The sequence below is a fragment of the Camelus bactrianus genome, chromosome 8 (assembly GCF_048773025.1).
Source record: "Camelus bactrianus isolate YW-2024 breed Bactrian camel chromosome 8, ASM4877302v1, whole genome shotgun sequence".
NCBI classification, from domain to species: Eukaryota; Metazoa; Chordata; class Mammalia; order Artiodactyla; family Camelidae; genus Camelus; species Camelus bactrianus.
The window spans coordinates 44491291-44514407 of record NC_133546.1 but is presented as its reverse complement, the minus strand read 5'-3'; the positions used below and the strand labels follow the sequence as shown (position 1 = coordinate 44514407).

Genomic DNA, 23117 nt, shown 5'->3' with positions numbered 1-23117 from the left:
TCTTAGCTTAAATGTATATACAAATAGGCCTTTACAAACTCTTTAAGTGACAGCTGGCCACTTTGGCCAGCACTGTTAGTGCCTTGCAGCTATTCTGAGCTATGAGAGATTGCGCTATGAGTTGTTAAATATTTTAAATATTCACCTTGGTATATTGAATGTTTTTCTTCATAAACCATCAAGAAAAGCTTTAAACTTTCACAAGATTTTTAATAATATTACCTGCTCATGACAATAAATCTTATGCTTACAGACTGTCCTTACTTTCCATAGTCTCAACCACTTTTTGAAGTAGTTCCTCTGGAGTTTTGTCAGCAATCTCCAAGTGTAAAATTTGAGCAGAAGAGTCATTGATTGTTGTTTCCAGCAGTTTCCAGGCAAAGGTGAAAAATGTGATCTTCTCTTTAATTGGCTCCATTTCAGGAACATCAGGATAAGCATCTTCTGGAAACTCAGGTAGTACAACTTTTCAATAATGGTTAAAGGAAAGATAAAAGGGCCTTCAAATATTATATCTTTAGTCATATTGACAAAATAATTTATACTTTATAATACTTTTAAAACATTTAAAAGAAATAAACTTAGTGTTCTAAGTAATAATATACATTCATTAATTCATATTTTAACTCTCCTTTTTTCCTTGTATTGGCTATAGATGAATTATTACTCATAAATAAAACCTAAATCCTTTGGATAATTAATATGAATTTCACATAGCAACTTTAACTGTTGATAAAATGTATAAAATAAAATTTGATGGAAAAACAGCATTGTAAGTTGGCTAGATACATTTTTAATATAATAAGCTAAATAACACATATCAACTGGCATACAATATAGTAAGAAATAAGTAATAAGTTGGTACTATGCCTACAATTGTATGAGAATATGAAGAGCACTTTTATGCACTTATTGCTTTTATTTTATAATCTAACCTGTTTCAAATAATTCTTGAGTTGCCAGGTCCTCTTTGGATCCTTTTGGAATTTCTGTTCCAACTGTAATATCCTCAGCAGGTTCAGATACTTAAAAAAACAACAACAGCAACTAATAATTAGTGTTTGAATTTTAAAACATTGTTCCTTTATGATAGTTTTGGCACAAAGAAAATTTCAAAATGATTTAAACTGTATAGACTATGTCTAGTTGAAAATACAGTTCTTGTTAGGTAAAGTATTGAAACTGAGTCCCCCTAAAGCAGAGTTCTCCTGCTGAGTTTATTGACCTTCTCTACCCAAAACTTCATCCCCTTCCTTATTCTCTCTGACCTCAATTCTGTGCTTTCTGAATACTAATCAATCAGAGTCAGAGGGCTAAAATTGCTGCTGTTGATAACATCATTATACAAACTCAGGTTGTTTCTCCAGGGCAAGAAAAGCTCACAGACTCCTAGCTCATGGACCACCAGACTAGAGACTTGTAAGCAGTAGGCACCCTGCCTCCCAAAACCATGATCAAGAAATGTTACAAGATGATGACTAACTCCAGTTTCTTTGTTCTTCCCCTTAAAAAATCCCTAACTCAAAAACCAAGTTAGAGTGGACCCGAGGCTTGTCTCCTACTGCCTTGCTTGGCACCCTGCAATAAACTCTTACTTTGCTGCAAACACCCACTGTCAGAGTTCGGCTTTCTGCACTGTGGGCATAGAAGCCCATTGCTTGGCTTCAGCATGGCATAAAAATACCTAATAGTGTAAGGCAGAAAATGAAGAATATTCTTAAATATACAAAAGGACATTGACCAGAATAATAATTGGTACATAAGATTTTAACTGATAATTAATGTTAAATATTATTAAAACTTCTGTCCACACGGCATCAGACTAGGACTGCCTGACAGTTCTTTTAACTTCTTATTGAGATACCTGTGAAGATATATCATAAGGTGTCAACGAAGGCGATGATACACCAAAGTCCCAGCTGTGGGTGCAGACATGGTGAAACTGAGGTGAATCTCAACTAACATCACTGTTGATGATATAGATCAAAAGCTGTCTTCCTGGATGATTTAAGACATGCTCCACATATAGATCTAGCATAGACAGTGTCAGGGAAGGAAGGACTAATTATCTATCTTCTTACCCCATAGTCTCTCCTAGTTCTGAGACACAACTTTTGTGTAGACCAAACATATATATACATATTTAATGTATATAAATGTAGCCATTCTGCCATTCTGAAACACTGCGGAAACTGTCCTCTAAGTTAGTTAAAGTAAGAGTTGGGTCCTCTTTCTACAGAATCTTTAACGTCTAATACTCAAGAAAGCAAGAAGCAGAAGGGGATAAGCCTAGGGCTGACCCGGTGGCAGCATGTTTAATTATAATTATAAGGTGCTCAATTACCTAAAGAAAAGCATAAACCACAAGAAAGACAAGAGCACCAAGAATATACAGAAAATTCTAAACTGTCTCAGCTTCTCTGGCTTAATCAGAGAACACAATAGTTGGGGATGAAGAAGATCCAGCCTCATTCCAGAAGAGCCATATAAGATAGCACTAAATATCGTAAGTTGAACCAGGTTGATGCACATTAGCTTGAACTTCAGGTCTATATCTGAGAGTACCTGGCAAGAAGTTTGAGTGAAAGGGGTGTATGTGTGTAGAGTGTGTGTTGGGGGAGAAGGATGGTTCTTATAAACACTCTATTTACCCTTCCTGTTGGTTACCCTACTCCACCTGCTCCATTCAGGGAGAAGTCAACAACAAAACAACAACATCAACAACAACAACAAGGTCTATTATTGTTAAATTTGGTGTTTTTTCTAAACCACCCCCATGGTCTCTACCTTGCTCATTCATTAAACAAACATATATTGAACACCTACTATATCCAAGGCACTGCTTTAGTGCCTTCATAGATTTTCTTCACAGCACTTAACACAATTTGAAATTATCCAATTTATTTGTTTATCCTTGTTTCTCACCCGATAGGATGACAGATCCTTGAGGGTAGGGACCTTAACTGTCTTGATCACTGCTGAGTCCCTAATATGTAGGGCAAGTGCCTGTTGCTTTGCTTGGCACTTAGAAGAAATTCAATAAAGATTCATTGAAGGAATGGATGAATTTCCCGATCCCTTTTAATAGCTGACTATTGTCCACGAAGTGCCTGGAATGAAGCACTGTGATTTTAGCCAGTGGTTACTCTAAGTTCATGTTTTTACAAGTTCCATGTAAATTGGCTTATACCTAACCAGTATATAAAGAGAAAAAAATTGGGAATGAGCTAAGTGATTAACCAGCCTCCAAATACATAGGTTATTGCCCTTTAAAATATCAATTCTAAGCAATACACATCATTCCATTCTAACAAGGCTAGAGTGACAACAGGATTGAAATGAGACTTTAGTCATCTCACTTGACAGAGATAATGATTACCTTGTGGACCAAGGTAGAAGACAAACTCCAAAGGAAAAAATGTGTTCCTCAGCATGAGATATAAAAAATCTGCTTTAACTCACTCTCCAGTCCTGAGAGTGACTTTCGTTGCTCACAGACGCCTTCCTGCCCTGCCAACCCACCAAACTGGACCTCTGAGAAAGGCTGGCTTCATAGGTGTACAACCTGTGCTGTTGCCCTGGATCTCTCACTCAGAATGGCCTCGTATTTAGTTAATGCTCTTTGATTGTCATTTTGAAATTTTAAATAATTTTACCTTTGGACTGAGTTTTGTAAGCAAAATTCAGAGGGATTCCAAAGGGATAATAGAGCACATGTGTGAGCAGAGAGATGCCTTATCTGTGTCTGCCATTATTTGCCATCTCATTCTCATGAGTGTTTCTGACGCCCCAACAGGAGCATGGAACTCCAGGGGACCCACAATATGTGGGAGTAAGTGTGACTGAGTGGTTGGGGAGGGAAGGATGCTGACAGACCTGAGAGACCATGGTTTCCCTTTGAACCAGAACTTGTTCCAGATGCATAATGAAGGTGATGGCAATCAAACAGACGTGAATGACCAAGGAATCTCATCACACCCTTTCTTACTCATGTTACTTTCTTGTATTAGCTAAACACTTAGACTGAAAGTGATGACGTAGAAAGAAAGGAAAAGAGGGCAGCCCAGAGATCCTTTTCCTTTCAGTCTTTCCTAAATCATTAGGAAGCTAACAGTAGAGTGCTAGCAGAAAACATGTATATTAAGAAGTGAAATAAGAAGTTGAGTTAGCTTTGTGCCTGAGACTGACTTAGTTTTCTGATAAGAATGAAATACATATGCATGTACAAGCTGCAAAATACAAATTGTGCAGCTTCAGTGATTCTGCACATGAATTACGTGCTCTTATGTCTGCATTTAACAGTGGCATTGCATAACATAAAGATGAACAGCAAAATTCATGCTAAGAACCTAAAATTTCCATTGTTTTTCGCTTAGAATGACCTTAAATAGAAAATAAAAAGTACTATGACATGTTAAGAGAGAGACCATGGAAGAAAAGAAAGAGCTTTGTATTTTCAGGCCTTTAATGGCTCTTTTTTCCCTGCTTTTTGAACACTGTGCCCCACAAATCACACAGCAGGCCCTGCTCCCGAGCAGCAGCACCAGGGCATAGCAGACTCGGCTTTCCTACCGCACTTCAAGCTACGTGATCTGGACTAACGGGCTGCGCTCTGGGGCACATCTCTCTATTCTTAAGCCTGCTTCCATTTTATTAACATTAGACACATACACACAAACATGCACACACAAGCATGCCAATGGACAGGAGCGGAATTAAGGACATGAGCCTCAGTGAAGTCTAACCTGATTCGTGTTCAGTTCCAGGGAGCTCGAACACATCAGGTTCCTCAGGTAAGGACCCCCCGGTCTCCTTGGCTACCTCACCGGCCACAGACCCTTCATGAAGTTCAGACTCCTCACCTTCAATCTCCTCTTCAGCTTCGGCTTCGGTTTCTTCCGTTTTTAGAAAAAATGAGAAGAAATAAATTACTTAGTTTAGGTCAACAAATATTTAACTGGGAATGGCCCCTGCTCTCCTTGAGCATGGGGTTTAACATGGGAGACAGATACACACTCTCTCTCTCTTATCTATTAAAACGTAGTGGGAAAGGATTATAGTCATATGCTCAGAGTGCTATGGGAACACCAGCCCAAGGATTCATTCCAAGAGGAAATGCAGAGAGAAGTCCCAATACAAAATCAAATGACACATTATGAATCACATCAATTTTGTGTTTGCCTTTTGCTTTTGCATTCATTGTTTCCAACAGCCTTTGATTTTCTTCCTTCAGTCTCTGTTCTTCTGCAGCTTTTCTGAAATGAAAACGTCCAAAATTTAATTATCTTTGGGAATTCAGATACCTCACAATATTATAGAATGTAAGGTCTATAATGGTAAAAATAAAGAGTAAATTGTTTATAATACTCACTGTACTTTTTACTTTACAACGTAAATGTTTAATTTAGTATATTGAAGCCAGTTAATTTTCAGGGTTTTTAAAAATTTGTTTGTTTCATGCCTTTTTTGGTAAGAAAAGTTGAAATGTTCTTTGAAGAATTTTGGCTATTAACTAGGAAACCTAGAAAAATGAGTAGCAGATTGTCTAACTCCAAGTTGAGAAGGTGAATGGGAGAATTTGTACCATTTTCCCTCTGATTAAATGAGAAATGTTCACAATATAGTGTTAAGTGAAAAAAAGTATAATATAAAACTATGTCTAATACAATTTTAATTTTGTATTTAAAATGTATATAGATGATCATTAAAGGACTAGAAGAAAATGAATCAAACTGTTAATAGTAATTATCCCTGAATGGTGGCATTCTGAGAGTTTTTAAATTTATTTCACATTTTTCACTTTAAAAAAATTTTTATATGAATACACAGAAAATCTGTAAATTTATCTTTGTAATCAGAAAAATCATTTTCTGATTTTTTTTAACATAGTAATGATGAAATTTAAAGAGACTTGGGACATGGAAATTAAAGTATCTGGAGGAAATCTGTTTTTTTTTTAATTGAAGTATAGTTGATTTACAATGTTGTAATGTACATTAATTTCTGATGTACAGCATAGTGATTCATTTACACATATATATTCCTTTTCATATTCTTTATTATAGGCCACTACAAGGTATTGAATATAGTTCCCTGTGCTATATACAGTAGGACCTTGTTGTTTATCTACTTTATATATAGTAGTTAGTATCTACAAATCCCAAACACCCAATTATTCTCTCCCCAACCATTTTCCCAGCTGTAACCATGTTTGTTTTCTATGTCTATGAGTCTTGCCTCTGTTTTGTAAGTACATTTGTGTCTTTTTTTTTTTTTTCAGATTCTACTTGTAAGTGGTATCATATGATATTTTTCTTTCTTTCTGGCTTACTTCACTTAGTATGACGATCTCCAGGTCCATCCATGTTGCTGCAAATGGCATTATTTTATTCTTTTTTTAATGGCTTTTTTTAAAGTAGCATTCCATTGTATATATATACCACAACTTCTTTATCCAGTTATCTGTTCATGGACATTTAGGTTGCTCCCATATTTTAGCTATTATAAATAGTGCTGCTGTGAACATTGGGTGTGTGTATCTTTTTGAATTAGGGTTTCTTCCAGATATATGCCCAGGAGTGGGGTTGTTGGATCATAGGGTGAGCCCATTTTTAGTTTTTTAAAAAATTTCCATACTGTTTCCATAATGGCTGCACCAAACTATATTCTTACCAACAACGTAGGAGGGTTCCCTTTTCTCCACACCCTCTCCAGCATTTGTTATTTGTGGATTTTTTTAATGATGGCCATTCTCACTTGTGTGAGGTGATACCTCATTGTACTTTTGATCTGCATTTCTCTGATAATTAGCAATATTGAACATTTTTTCATATGCCTATTGGTCATTTGTATATCTTTGGAGAAATGTTTGTTTAGGTCTTCTGCCCATTTTTGGATTGGGTTTTTTTTTTATTATTATTAAGTTGTATGAGCTGTTTGTATATTCTAAAAATTAAGCCTTTGTCAGTTGCATCATTTGCAAATATTTTCTCTGTAGGTTGTCTTTTCATTTTCTTTATGGTTTCCTTTGCTGTGCAAAAACTTATAAATGTAATTAGGTCCCATTTGTGTATTTTTGCTTTTATTTCTACTGCCTAGGTAGACTGCCCCAGGAGAAAATTGCTATGATTTATATCAGAGAATGTTTTGCCTTTGTTCTCTTCTAGGAGGTAATAGTGTTTTGTCTTATGTTTAAGTCTTTAAGCCATTTTGAGTTTATTTTTGTGTAAGGTTTGAGAGAGTGTTCTAACTTCACTGATTTGCATGCAGCTGTCCAGTTTTCCCAACACTGCTTGTCAAAGAGACTGTCTTTTTTCCATTGTATATTCTTGCTGAAGATTAATTTGCTCATAGGTTGTCGAAGATTAATTGATCATAGGTGGGTGGGTTTATTTCTGGGCTCTCTGAGGGAATCTGTTTTTTCATTAGGGTTGAAGCACTAAACCTGCCTTAATGGTGAAGATAAGTATGAGGAAAGTTAGTAATATGATGAAGAAAGACATTATTTATTAAAGATTAAAACGAGTATACCTTTGACCTAGAAATTCTGTATCTAGGAATTTAGCCCTCAGGTATTGGTACACTACTGCACAAAGAAACATGTATGAGAATGTTGACTGCGTCTTTAAAAATAATATCAAAAACTGTATCAAATACTCACCAACAGGGGACCAGTGAAGTAAAGTAGAGCCCATTCATATTAGCAGCCCACCCTGGGGTAGTCTTCTTTAGACTGTTCTATAGGCTGGTCATTGTCTCATAGTCATTGTTCTTTGTGTTCTTTTCCCCTTCCTTTGAAAATCTTTATATATATTCTCTTCAAAGACATTACTACACCTCTCCTCCCCACAGGTGTGTTTCTTAATATGGGGTGTTCTTTCACTGTATTCTAAATTCTGCAATCCAGACTGAAGTCTTGGTGTAATTCAAATTCTCTTTGTTCAAGACCCAGACTCCTGGGTACTGTTTCTGTATTCCTTCCCCACTTGGTTCTGTGTGAATCAGCAGTCTTTCTACTTAGTTCAGGTGGGGCTCTTTTGTGAGATTTTCTTCATCCAAAACCTGGATACTGTGTCCTGCTGCTAAAAATCTGAGACCTGACAATAAGGAGGAAGAAATTTTGCTGCCAGTTTCTAGCCACTTATATACACCACTTGGACAGACCGGTCAAAGACAAATAGTGATAACGGAAATTATCCTGCATTTGCCTGGCACATTTAGAAATTGATGCTGGAAAATCTGGAGAATTCAGCATGTCTGTAGATATCTGGCCAAAGATTTAATTATTTTTTAAAAAATTTTATTTATTCATTTATTGTTTTTGTTTATTTGTTTTGGGGGGAGGTAATTAGGTTTATTTAGTTATTTTAATGCAGGAACTGGGAATTGAACCCAGGACCTTATGTATACTAGGCACACACTCTACCCCTGAGCTATACCCTCCCCCCAAGATATAATTCTTAATCCTGTTAATTTTATCCCTTTTCCAACCAAGTTGCAAGGCCTTTAAATGTGTCTCTGACCATCTTTTTCTTTTACAACTGTTTTAAATTTCATTTTCTGCAACGTATAAAAAAATGGTTATGTTTTGAAATATTCATGAAGAATTTTTACAAAGAACATAAGAACTGTAGAAAAGCCTGCTTCAAGGGCAATTCTCTGCCATTAAGAAGTTTATAAAGATGTAAAAATTTAGACTCAAAAGAAATAAAAACTGATTATAGAGACAGCTCAGAAAATTCCACATGGTAAGAAGGTGAAAATTAAGAGTTAGGAGAAAGTGGAGATCTCTTTTTCCTTTAAAAACATCTTAGGTTATATTTATTTTAACTTATAATCTACTTAAAATGTAGCAAACCTCCAGTTTACAAATTGAAATCACATGAGCTTTGTTCTACTCTTATGTCAATACCCTCGTATGTTCTCAAATACGTGACTCTCACACGCGAGAAAAAAATTAGGTAATCCCATAAATCTTAGTAGATTGTAGCTCCAACTTAAGAGCTAAAAGTAAATGTAATTAAGTTTGCAATTATTGTCTTAACAAATACTTTTAGTCAATGTTATAAACAATAGTTTTATTAACTAATCTAACTAAATTATACTTCATATATGTTTGTGTTAAGTTCCTAAAGGAATGGCCAACTTAGGTGAACAATGAACACTGAAAAAAAATACTCTGATGCACACTTACCAGTTATATATCCCCCATCCCTTACCCCACAACAATTACCCAAGCTCCATAATTTTGAGGGTTTAAAGAGTTCTCCTAAATGCCAGCTCAAACTGCTAGTATCTGAAGGGGAAAAGGAAATAGCATTTGAGAGAGCTCCTATAGGTGTCATCATCAATAGTGGGAAGTTTAATAGGTTAATATAAAGAAATATAGTTTTTGAATGTCTCAGCCTTTATCACTTGGAGAATTAGGAATCTCAGTGGATAAATTAAATAATTTTTGCTATCTAAAGAGCATGTTTCAGCAAGGAAGAACAATTAGCAAATTAAGCCACTCCCCTTTTTTATACTTTATTTTCTAATCTGAAGAACTTGATAGTTAATTAAAGTTTAGTCTTGACGCCAGCCTTGAACATATGGATATGTGTTTACATTTTGAAAAGTTCTTCATTGCACCCAGATTAGAAAATAAATTCTTGATGTTGAACCTGTAAGTTATAAATAGCTAGTCTTGTTCTTTTCTTATGTAGAACTTAGTCTTTGGATTTTAGTCATATCACACAAGTGTATTTTCACTTTTTATCATATTATTTCTTTAATTTGTGGAATCTAGTTAGCAAAATTATTTAAGTCATAGTTAAATATGGTAGAAAAAAACATATCTTCCCTGTGCTCATTTTTTTACAGTATCTTTTGAAAGTAGACGTTTGCTTTAGACTGTTTGATTTGGGCTGTGAAAACATCCACAGCTCTGTACTTTAGAGATTTTGGAAGTATTTGTGAAATTACTGTTTTTCTTAGAATTAGAATTGGATCTAGTTAGTAGACCACCATTTTTATATTAAAGATATTTCATAAATATGAATGATAAGTAGATATTTAACAACTGTAAGACATTTATTAACTTATTTTATTGTGCCAGGTAGATTTTACCTTTCTGATTCTTCCTCTTTTTTTTTCTTTAGTAGTTCATCTAATAATCTTCCTAAAATCTTTGAGTCAATTTCTGGTTTATTCTCTAAATACAGTCTATTAAGCAAATATTTTCCTGAAATACAGATAAAGAGAGTAATATTAATTCTAAAGCTCTATAAAGTATAGTAAGATATATTTTAGAAATTAACAATAAAAAATTATTTCTGCCTATATCCAAATATATTTTCCTTTAAGTATTTATGTAATTAGAGCCCAGACTCTTTAAGAAACCAACTTAAATCCTTTTTAAAAGGTATATATTGACATGGCAAAAATAACTAAAATATAAAAAGAGGTAGTATAATAGATTCTCACTCTGGAAGCTCTTTTCAAATATATTTTTTCTTAAGAGGCAAAATGACAGAATATTCTTGGCCCCTCTCATCAGAGATTAGTTGACCATATATGTGTGGGTTTTTTTCTGGGCTCTCTGTTCTGTTCCATTGGTCTATGTGTCTGCTTTTATGGCAGTACCATCCTGTTTTGATTACTATAGCTGTATACAAAGTGACAGAATAATTAAAATTTAGTTTTGCTATATTTATATAGTTAGTATTTCCCATTTGAGGTAAATAAGGACTACTAGATAGTTTTGCCCTCAGCCTTATTTACATATTTTTAATTTAGAAGTTTTAGTGCTGACTGGGATGAGGGAAGTTAAATTCTCAGTTCCAAGAAATAATTATAAGGGCCTGCTGAAACATCCAGTGATCCAGCACACCATCCATGGCTGCCTACTCAGGTGGCCTCATTTTGTGTACCTCTAGGTCATGAAGGGACTGCTGGGGTGGTATTTGTACCTAGGGAAGGTAGAGAGTTTTCCATTTTCCATTTTAACTAACAATATTATCAGCAATAAAAATTTCACTTTAAAGTGACATGATAAATATTTACCAACCATTGTTTTCTGTGTCTGATAAACAGATGACTAAATCAGGTAGAATTCCTTTGTCAGCTAAGACCATCCACAGTTCTCTCACAATAGGGCAGTTGTCCAGTATCCATCCTCCATATTTTGGGGCACCATGAAACCTATTCTTGTTTTCTTCAACTACCTGTGAAAATGACACATTGATGTTACTATCATAACTACACAAGTCAAGGATACTATCTCATTTTTTTTAATTGAAGTATAGTCAGTTTACAATGTTGTGTCAATTTCTGGTGTACAGCACAATGTCCCAGTCATCCATATACGTACATAGATTTGTTTTCATATTCTTTTTCATTAAAGGTTATTACAAGATATTGAATATAGTTCCCTGTGCTACACAGAAGAAATTTGTTTTTTTAATCTATTTTTTTTTAATATGTAGATAATATTTACAAATCTCAAGCTCCCAAATTTATGCCTTCCCACCCTCTTCCCTTTGGTAATCATAAGATTGTTTACTATGACGGATGCTATCTTGACATACCACTTTTGTGGGCCTTAATGAAGGTTTGGGTTTTTCTGACTTTCAGAATAAAAAAAAAAAAAGAGCCACTTTGTTTTAAAAGAGAGATTTAAATTTAAAGCAATAAAGCTGTAACTTACAAAAATTAAGAACAGGGAAGCAAAAGCCTTTATTAAATAAATGTAACACTACATGTTGCCATGTGTTATTCAGTATTACAAAATCCAGATCCTGATTTAGAAAGCCTAGGATAGGGCCCAAGAGTCTGTATTTCTAACACGCTCCCGGGTGACAGTGGTCCCTGGTCCACTCTTTAAGTAGTAAGGTCCTAGCCCAGTTTGCCTTTTTTTAGTGATAATGATCTTCACTTCCCTTTTGCTTTTCAGAGCTAAGAGGTACTTAGATGGTTACTTACAGCTGTAGGAAGGAACTGGTTCAAAACAAATCTTGTAGGTGCTTAGAGAGTTCTGTCAAACTTTCCCCTACCCGCCATGCAATAACAATAGCTTCAATACAAGTATGGAGATTAGTGATGTGGATCTGTGAGTGCACCAATTGTGAAGGTTTTAAACAAGTTTCTGCGCCATCAGGTTATCACAGAGTGTTAGAAGTCAAAGGGAAAGAAATTTCGAGAGGAGTGGTGTAAGCCTCTGGCCTATGCAGAATTTAAGATTATCTGCTTTTTGAATTTCCATCTGAATTAAGAGCCTTTTGAAAAATAGAATTTTAAAAACTTTGAATGTTTAACATAAGAGAATTAGGGTGGGAAAAAAGCCATGAGGGAGAAGTATAAGTGAAAAAAGTTAGACAAGTTAGACAGGGAAAGACAAATACTATATGATCTCATTTATTTGTGGAATCCAGAAAAACCAACTCATAGAAACAGAAAACGGATTGGTAGTTGCCACAGGCAGGGGTGGAGGTGGGAGGAAACTAGTGAAGTGGTTAGACAATACAAACATCCAGTTACAAGATAATTAAGTGCCAGGGATGTAATGTACAGCATGGTAACTATAGTTGTTAATACTGTATTGTATATTTGAAAGTTGCTAAGAAAAGCTCTCACCATACACATACACACTGTAACTTACTGTAATAATCATTTCACAATGTTTACATATATCAAATTATTATGTTGCACACTAAAATAATACGATGTTTTATGTCAACCATATATCAATGAAACTGGAAAAATGAAATACAAGTGGTTAATAAAATTTTACTGTCCAAGTTTCAAAGACACGAAAATCAAAAAAATCAGTATATAATTTATAGTCTCCCCATCTCATCTGATTTTTTTTCTGAAAAATAATTTAATGGCTTCATAGTATTTATCAAATGAATAAATCAATTTATTTAATCATCCTCTTACTGTTAAACATTTATACCATTTATAATTTTATTATAACATTGTGCTGATGTGATGAACATCTGCATATATAAATCTTGTCCAAGTAAATATTTCTTTAGGTTAGATTCCCAGAAGTGTTTTTAGGTCAAAGAGAATAAAGGAATGAACATTTTAAAGGCTTTTTATACACGTTGTCATGTTCCTTCCATAATATCGCTAACAATTTTCACTCTTATGTGACTGTACCATTATAGTCTCTCTAGTTTCAAAAAATCTGTCAGTTTGACAGATGAGAAACGCTGTTATAAGTTTCAAAAAATCTGTCAGTTTGACAGATGAGAAACGCTCTCATTTTTTTCATATTTTTATTGACATTTGAACTTAAAATTTTCCATTAACCTTTTATATTTCTTTTTGATGAAATAATCTATTTACATCTTCCCCTGTTTTCATATTGGAGTATTAGATTTTCCTGATTTATAATAAATCTTTATAATAAGGGATTCATATGTCATAGTTATTATAAATACTTTCCTCAGTTTGACCTTTGCCTTAAAATTTTGATTTTCATGATTTTTTTTAAAAAGAGAATCATTGCTAAGTAGCCTCTCAATTGAGATTTTGCTGTAAGAGTTCTTCTATTGCATTTGTGCCTAGAGTACTTGACCATTCCAAAATCATTTCAGTATCACTACACTTTCTTCTAGTTTAAAAAAAATGCCATTTTTACATTTAACTATTCATATGGAATTTATTTTTATTTTGATACAAGGTGAGAATCTAAATTGTTTTCTTCCCACTAGTTAATTTTACCAACACTATTAAATAGTTCTTCCTTTCCTTTTGGATAATGATATAAACTTTAGCACAAACTCAATTTTTATCTATACCAAGGCCTGTTTCTGTGCCTTCTCCGTGGTTGTGTTAGTTCTTGTATGATTATCAGGCTTACATCCCACTGCAGCATCACAACACATTTTACTAGCTGGTACAGCAAGTCTCTATTTTACTTTGCCAAACTATTCTCACCAAGTCGCAACCATTGGTTCTTTGAGTCATTTTGTCAGTTTTCCAAATACATTGATATTTTTATTACAGTTGCATCAAATCTGAACATTGAGAAAGATACCTTAATAAGACTTTGGCTTTATATAAGAAATTAGTAACTACCTACTTTTAAAAAACAATTTCCTATTCATAGAGATCATGGAAACTGATGACAAGTAGAACAAGTTCCCACACAGGTCTCTGTTCTCTTGAAAAAGACAATCTAATATGAGCTTTGGTGTTTAAATCTCATGTGATTTAAACTCCTCTACGATCCCAGAGTCACAGTTTACCATATAACGACACTACATATATTCCTGTATCAAGAGTGTTTTAGTAGTACTCCCTGTAAGTTTGTATCCTCCAGAATAAACTCTGAAAAGAATGGAGAAAATTCTCAATGCAGGGCAAGGATGCGATGTTCACAGACAGTGAGGATGCTAAAGACATCCCTCACTTGGATGTCTCCTCCTCTGGGGTGCTCCGTCTCACCTCCCAGGTAGAGATGATAGCCTTGACCTTTGTGAAATTCCTATACCTTGCATATATCTAGTTACCACATATCACATGATAGACAGATAACTCAATTATTGGATTATACACTAGCTTCTCCTGCATGCCTGATAGCTCCTTAAAGGAAAGAGCTGTGTTTAATTCATCTTCCTATCCCCCAGCTCTAGCACAGTACAGAGCAAACAGTAGGTGCTCAGAATGTTTCTGAAGGAATAAATTGATGACAGAACAACATGAAGAGTTGCAGAAGTTGAAAGACCTCTACGGGAAAGTCAGAGAGGGATAGAAACTTGCCTTGGGTACAGCCTGGGGTTTGAGAATTTTACCCAATGTGTTACAGAGTGATTCTATACTCTCAGGTAATATCTTTTTTTCTTCTCATAATTTTAAATTATTATCATTCTCAAATTACAGAGAAATACAGAAGTTGATTGAGAGACCAAACTGATTTGTTCTCTTTGACTTTTGCTCTGAATGCTTACCCAGGATCTCTGTACAAAACAGACCATATTGGTCTTTACAAGTTTTCTGATTTGCTAATGGTAGGATATAGTACCTAAAGCTTTATTTTCCCCTTAGACTGGAAAATCAGTCGTGTGCCCAACCATCTCCACTATGAATACATGTTCAAGGTGGTTGGATGAAATTAGTTAGCTATGGAGCAGTATTTGTCTTGCTTTACAACTAATTAGCTCATAGATGAAAAATCTAATTTTGGTACCTGCTTTATGTGCACCATCTTTTAACCAATTGGACTGAATTAAACACAATAAAAGTTAATGAAGAATAAATGTCAAAGCTATGAAATTCTATTGCACAATTGTTGATATCTTGAAAATTTATATGCAGTTGTTCACTGGGGCACAATACACATTACAATGCTGATGGTGAAATGTACATGGATTTGAAGGCTACAGATTTCAACTCTGTCATATGGGATTCTAAAATAATTGTACATATACTGGGTTAACATTTTCTCAGATCCTGTGAAATCAATGATTAAAAACAAAGAGCCTGGATTTCTTACCTCTTGGAGGACTTCCTCTAAGATTTCAGCATGTTTTTCATATGGCTGTTGTAAATACATATCCTTTGCCACTTTTACAGTCTCCTTTATTATGGAAAGAACTTCTGGATGATCTGCAGTTACCTCTTCTATTGTGTATTCTATTACACATAAAGTAAAATAAACCAGTAAACTATGCCATTAGTAATTTTAGTAAACAATGTTATTCTCAGTAGAATATGATTGTAAACACCTGACCCCAGGAAGTACTATCTTCATGTTATTATACACATGCCAGAAAAAGGGAGAAATACTAGGGAGGAAATCAGTCAGGGATCACAAAATATCAGAGTAGTGGCTTAAAGCCAGTGAATCAGAATGAAAGTGAATGAGGCAAGAAGAAAGTCATGTCAAGCAGGAGTCAAAACCCAGGGAGCTAGGGAGAAGAGGTAGGGCCAGAGGCTTCCAGGGGTCAAGCTCAAACACAAGCAGCTAGGGATTGAGTCAGAACACAAAACGAATACTTCTAAATACACGCATGAGACTACATGGTACAGTAAGAGGACAGGAGATAGGCAAGTTGGAGGGGATGGAAGAAATGGTGGCACAGGCTGGTTTTTCAAGTGTTACCCTTGATTCTTGCCTCATTATGTGCTGAATGTTTCCTTACATGGCTGAGCTGCCTTACAGGTTGCATCATGAAGTAAATGTTCATCTACTCCTCTAAGGGCTGTGACAGGAGACTGACAGCTCCACCTGACTCCACTACCTCTGCCTTTCCAGTAGTGCTTCCTGAGCTGCTCCAAGGCTCCATCCATCAGGGTCTCTTGCCAGAACCATTTGATCCTCACTCAGAAAAACCCCAAATGACCTCTGAAGAGCAGCTGCCTGCTGTCCTCCCTGTCATGAAGTAAGAAGTCTGTTCTCAGGGATAGAGCGAGCCAGCAGCTCCTGGATAGCCAGAGTGGAAGACACAAGAACCCAAGATATTTCTGTAGTCTGGGAAAGGGGACATAATGTGGCAGAAACAGCCAGGCAAATATACTGACTGTGCTAGAAGCTGCTAGCTGTCTACCTAATATCCAGTCTCCTCTTCCTTACTAACTGAACCCTGATTTTATTAGGGTCAGCAATGTGCCCAGCTAAAAACACTACAGCTCCCAACTTCTCTTATAGTTTGGATGGCCGAGACAAGCAGATTTTTTCTTTATGAGTCATCTTGTTTTCTCTTTAAAGAGGAATAACTCAGCTGGGTGGTGTGCCAGAGGGTTTTGTCCCTTGCCTTTTCTCTCTTCTTGTTAGGCACACTGATATGATGGCTGGTGCATCAGCAGCCATCTTGTGAATTATTTTGGTAGCCACATGCCAGGAATGGCAGAATAGAAAGATAGCTCTCCTATCTTCCCAATATTCTTGTTCACCAAAACAATACATCACATATCTTTTTTCTGTGCTCCTGAATGTCCAACTGCTGATATAAGAGTAGCCTTTAAGATAAACTGGATATTAAGAATGCTTTTTAAAAAAGAATCACACGTTTCTCCTTCAAAATTCTGAAGGATTTATTTATGATTTTTAGATCCACAATCTAAAAGAACCAAATTACCCAACTATTAATTTACCTTTTTTTGAATCCAGTTTTAGATCTTGGCTAGAGTCTTGAAGACTTCTTTTAAATGTAGACATTTCAAGGGTTTCTTTTTCATCTGTGAATAAAATATTGTTAACACCCAAAGAACAGTATTTAAATTGTAGGTGATTCCCAAGGAAAATTGTGGCATGGGGCCCAGGGACCCAGGACTCATATTCCCAGTTTCTTAAAAAATTAAAAGTAACCATAATAATCAAATAGGCAAACATATCTATCAGCATTAGAAAATAAACATAACAACCTAGCCTATAACAAAACCAAGAGTAATTTCAGTTTCACATAATGCCAGTGGATCTAAATTGGAAAAAAAATCAAATCAAATTTTCCCTTTCTGAGTTAACTAGAGACTAACTTGGCTCCAAGAGGCAAAGGCTGTACTTATCTTAGACACATGGGGAAGAGAGGGTGTCTTTTTACCAGAACATCCTGGCAGTGTTAGCATCCCTCTAGCAGTGGGTAGAGGCACTGATGACTGCTTCTATCTTAGGTGGCTTCCCTTAAAAAAGAATAGATGGTATGGGGGAGAAGCTCTCCTTGTGTACCTCTTGGTGCTGGGAACTCTGTAGTAGCAGAGATGGGGGTTCCCAGATGCCACCTGACCAAATTTTCAATGTCAAGGTCCTTCTGTGAAGTGTGTGTTTGTGTATGCACATATGCTGGGGGAACAAGAGTACCATTCATAAGTTTCTGACAGTGCCCCAGTTCAATTCCTACTGGCTTGATATAAACACCAGGCAAGCACACATCTGTCAGAATCAGGAAAAGGAACCAAATAAAATCAGCCCTACATTATATCATACAATAACTTATAGATCCAATTAAAAACTAAATATGAAAAAAAAAAAGAAAACTGGACCAATAAAAAAGGAATATAAGTATATATTAAATCTCTGGTTGAGAGGGAGACTTTTTTAGCTTGAAAAAAAAAGGGAAAGTAATAATTTGACTACCAAAATGTGAAAAATTCCTCTACTTCAAAAAAAGCAAAGTGATTTAAGAGACAAACAGCCCAATTTGAAAAAAATACATAGAACATTTATATAGAAACCATATAACAGATACAACTTTTAAAAATGGGCAAAAGACAAAAGTGGTCACCTCAGAAGAGAAATATAAATGATTAACACATCAAAATATTAAACTTGAGAAATAGTCAAATAAAAATTAAAATAATATTTAAAAAGAGAAAATACTAAGGAAACTATGACATGTATGTTCCTGAGGGGAACGTAATTTGAAACAATTTTACGCCAAGCAGTTTGACTCTGTCTATAGCTTCATACTCATTAAACTAATGACTCCATTCGCGTGAACATGCAGACCAAATTTTATGTGAAAAATTCATTGGAGCGTTATTTGTAATAGCAAAAAAGTTTTCACTGTAAAGAACTAGTTAAAACTATTACCTATAAACAGAGAAATTGTGCAGTAATTGAAAATGAGGGTTAAGTGTTTTCTAATGAAGTAATATAAATAATATAATTAAATGTAATACTATAAATAAAAAATAAAAAGTTTATACTGTATACTCTCAATTATGCTAAAATATGAATGGAAAAGTTTTATAAGGGTAAGCAGCACTAATGATAACATTTCACAGCTATAACTCTGGGTTTCTGATGCTCTGATTCCAACATTTTAAGGGAAGCAGAGACCTTTGAAGAAATAATTTACTATTATATGATAATAACTGTGTCATGTTTGGAAACAGAAAACATTGGTCGGGGTTCTAATTGTATTAGACTCCTCAGTTTCTATGTTTTCTTCTTCATTGTAATAAATCTATTTCAGTTCTATAGCTGCTCAGTTTAAATCTGTAAGAGAGAAGCTAACTCTTTTTCTCCTTAAGTTTCCTATTTGAAGGGGGAGGGGTGTAATTTTAAGCTTTAATATAAACATGATAAAAAATGAAATAAATAGAAATCCATAAGCATGGCATTAGTAGCTCATTTTGTTACCATCTTTATCATATGACTTCATTCCGGCTCCTTCACTGTCCTCTAAAGAGCTTTTTCTTTGAGATTCATGAGTGAACACTACAGTGGAAGAATAATATACTTATTAGCTAATCTGTTCACATTAGGAAAAATTTGGCCAATAACATTAGCAACATTTTCTTTACCATCTTCAAGTGATGACTGCAACTCTTCTGTGCTTTTATATATACCAGTTGGGAATACGTATCTCCTCTCAAATTCTCCCTGAGGGTCTTCTGAAGTTGACTGGGCTAAAAGATAGTAATTTGCTGTGTCAACTGGGGGTAGGGAGACAGGCTTGGGTGTGAGACTAACTCAGTCAGTATGGTTTTGATGAATCATTTCATCTCTCTGTCTCAATTTCTACTGGGCAAAATAAAGATCATTAAACCGAAAACACCACTGTAACATTACACGAGATAATCCTGATCTTAGAAAGGGCTTGGTACACACAAGAAGCCAGCTCCATGTTAGCTGCCATCCTCTGTATTATTATATAATTTTCTATGTTAAAAAACCCTCAACATTCTCTACCGACAAAATTTTCTTGAAAATTTATTGGAGTAAAAAAAAAGTATATATATATATATGTGTATATATGCATATACATATATATACATACATATATATATATATGAGTAAAATTTCCTAGCAAAAAAAAATTCCAATTTTTTAAAATTTTAAGAATGGTTAACTTTATTGTCAACTTTCGAGTAATTGTGAATTTGAAAAAAAAACAGACATAGGTTTGCAGCGTTATGAGAGATAGCATCTATTTCTGTATTTGGTGAGAGATGGCAATTTGTGGAAAGCTTTAAAATCTATGATTTTATGCCTTAATTTGATGTGAAAGGAAACACAACAGACTCCAAGAAACATTGTAGATCACTGATCATCCTCCAGGAGCCCTGCAAGCTTCCTCTCTTGATCCAGGTTTCAGTTAAATGTTCCCTCTTAAGAAAGCTCTTCCCTGGTCATCCAAACACGCCAGTGCCCCTACTCCAATCCCCTCCTGCCCCATTACTGTGTTATATATTTTTTCTGTTTACTTTCCCCCCTCTCTACCCCCTTTAAAATGTACCCACCGTGAGGACAGCAGCTTCATGTGTCTTGCTCACCTCTGTAGCTCTAGTTAACTAGAATAACATCTAACACAAGCAGGGACTCAAGCAATTGCTGAATGACAGGACTTTGAAGTAGGTTGCTGTTGCTGTTTTCTCTATCGTTTCTTCTAAGAAGTTTATAGTGTCTTATGTTTAAGTCTTTAAGCCATTTTGAGTTTACTTTTGTATATGGTTGTGAGGGAGTGTTCTAACTTCATCAATTTACGTGCAGCTGTCCAGCTTTCCCAATACTGCTTGCTGAAGAGACTGTAGCTGAGACTTGAACCTTTATTTCCAAAGTCCCAGTGTTCTTTCTCTTGATCATTCTGCCTCTTCCTGTCTCTCACTCCTTATCACATTATTTTAGAGGAGATACAGAGTTTTGGTTTGAGGGGAGAGGGAGCAGGTTTCTGATTTTCTCCAGGAAAAATGAGAGTTTTCATTTCTTGGCTACTTTTGACATTTACTGATTGGTTTTGGTAGAATTTCTAACTAGAGTTGGCACTCTTGTAACCAGTTGTACTTATCTTAGACACATGGGGAAGAGAGGGTGTCTTTTTACCAGAACATCCTGGCAGTGTTAGCATCCCTCTAGCAGTGGGTAGAGGCACTGATGACTGCTTGGAATTAGAATACATGAAAGTCATTTAACCTAAACATTTGTTCTTAATGCAAATCCTCAGTGCAGCACTTCCTACACACTATGTGAGATCTTTCTCACATTCAAAGATCTGGATCCAAAACTTGAGATTAGCTCCAACAATTTTAGACTAGCTGTAACCACCACCGTTTGGATTTCCCAGAAACTACGGCAGTATGCCATCTCCTACTATAGCCAACACTGCCTCAATTCCAAATATTCTCTTCCTAATAAAATTTTCCTCATTACAGAAGACATAATAGCCAAATTTATTGAGCATTTACTATACATTGAGGCTATGCAATGTAACTGACAATAAATGCTGAACAGGGTGTAAAGAAAAGGGCACCTTCCTACACTGTTGGTGGGAATGCAGTTTGGTGCAGCCATTATGGAAAACAGAATGGAGATCCCCCAAAAAACTAACAATAGACTTACCATATGATCCAGCAGTCCCACTCTTGGACATACATCCTGAGGGAACTCTAATTCAAAAAGATACATGCACCCCAATGTTCATAGCAGCACTATTTACAATAGCCAAGATATGGAAACAACCTAAACGTCCATTGACAAATAACTGGATAAAGAAGATGTGGTATATTTATACAATAGAATACTACTCAGCCATTAAAAAGAATAAAATAATGCCATTTGTAGCAACATGGATTTCCCTGGAGAATGGCATTCTAAGTGAAGTAAGCCAGAAAGAGAAAGAAAAATACCATGCGATATCACTCATGTGGGGAATTTTTAAAAAAAGAGACATAAATGAACTTATTTACAAAACAGAAACCGATTCACAGACATAGAAAACAAATTTATGGTTACCAGGGGGAAAAGGGACGAGGTGGGAAGGGATAAATTGGGAGTTAGAGATTTTCAGATACTACTATATATAAAATAGATAAACAACAAGCTTCTTCTGTATAGCACATGGAACTATATTCAGTATCTTGTAGTAACCTATAGTGAAAAAGAATATGAAAACAAATACATGTATGTATATATATGATTGAAACATTATGCTGTACATCAGAAAATGATACATTGCAAACTGACTCTACTACAACAACAACAAAAAAAAAAAAAAAAGAAGAAGAAGAAGTTTCAAGTCTCAGCTATGCTACTAGCTGAATGAGTTTTAGGAAGCCATTTAACCTCCTGTGCCTCAGTTTCCTCACATGTAGTCACAGAATTGTGTTAACTGATCACTAAGTCTTCTTCCAGTTTCACTACTTTATAACTCTTTAAATTTGAAATTTATATTCTCCAAATAGAAATATTTAATTACAATCAAGACTGACACACAAGCCTAAAACAACAACCAGCAGCAGCAGCAGCAATGCAAACTCCATGAGTTGGGTGAAGTGCGGGTGTCATCACAATTGGTGTAAATAAAGGTGTAAATTCTGCTCTGTCTCTGCCCAGCAAGCAGATCTATAAAGGTAATGAAATTCAAATTTGGAAGCTCTTCTGATTCCTCTCCTTAGAAGTCTAGAATTGAAATCTTTTCTCTGTTTATGACTCAGGTTATGTATTTTCATTTCTTCAACCATTTACTAAGAGGCTACAATGTGCAAGGTGGCTGGGATACCAAGATAAGCAAATTTCTCAGGTAGCCAGGCTTAATTAATTGTTGACCTAAGCTTAAAATACATATTTTTTAAAAAATGGTTCACCTTGTCTTTTAGCTTGTAGTTCTGTGAGTTTTTCTTTTACAACGTTAATGGCTGCTTCAGTGGCCTCAGCTATAGTATTTCTGGTTAAAATTTCAAGGGCTTCATCAAAACGTGGTTGAACAAGTTTATTGTAGTCAACTACCTGCAAAGAATATTTGAGAAAACCAACATAAGCACAAGTTACTGTGAATATTAAACACATCGTTCATCTACATCTATTTCTATAGCTATCTATCTCAAAAATCTTAATGCTGCTTGAGGTATGTTATTTTCAGAATTCACTGATTTCTGAGTACTTGCTTTCATAGGAATTCAGTCATATTTTTCATGTAGGATTATATATTTATATATGCACAATCATGTAATATATATTCAAGTTACGTATATTTTAAAAATCAACACTATGTATAATCTAAATACAACAAAAGGTACCCATTTTAAATATACAGTTCCATGAGTTTTTACAAATATATACATATAACAACAACCTCAAATCAAGATACAGAACATTTATATCACCCCAAAAAGTTCTCTGATGCTCCTTTAGGCAGTTCCTGGCCCTTGGCAACCACTTTGTTTTCTGTCACTATAGATTAATTTTG

The 23117-nt window shown here is 35.1% G+C and overlaps 1 protein-coding gene across 2 annotated transcripts in view; it reads right to left on the bottom strand.

Annotated features, from left to right (window-relative positions):
- Positions 1-23117, bottom strand: part of AK9 (adenylate kinase 9) — a 102125-nt gene that overhangs the window by 38674 nt on the left and 40334 nt on the right. The window contains exons 14-24 of one of the 2 annotated variants that reach the window (XM_045524626.2): positions 22516-22657; positions 19237-19341; positions 19073-19150; positions 17086-17169; positions 15485-15624; positions 11048-11204; positions 10108-10222; positions 5182-5255; positions 4746-4904; positions 936-1025; positions 265-465 (exon numbers count right to left, since the gene is read on the bottom strand). In XM_045524626.2, coding sequence (XP_045380582.2) covers positions 265-465; positions 936-1025; positions 4746-4904; positions 5182-5255; positions 10108-10222; positions 11048-11204; positions 15485-15624; positions 17086-17169; positions 19073-19150; positions 19237-19341; positions 22516-22657 — 1345 coding nt within the window. Of the gene's footprint in view, positions 1-264; positions 466-935; positions 1026-4745; positions 5256-10107; positions 10223-11047; positions 11205-15484; positions 15625-17085; positions 17170-19072; positions 19151-19236; positions 19342-22515; positions 22658-23117 lie in introns of those variants that run through there. The other variant, XM_074368497.1, reaches the window with a different exon arrangement.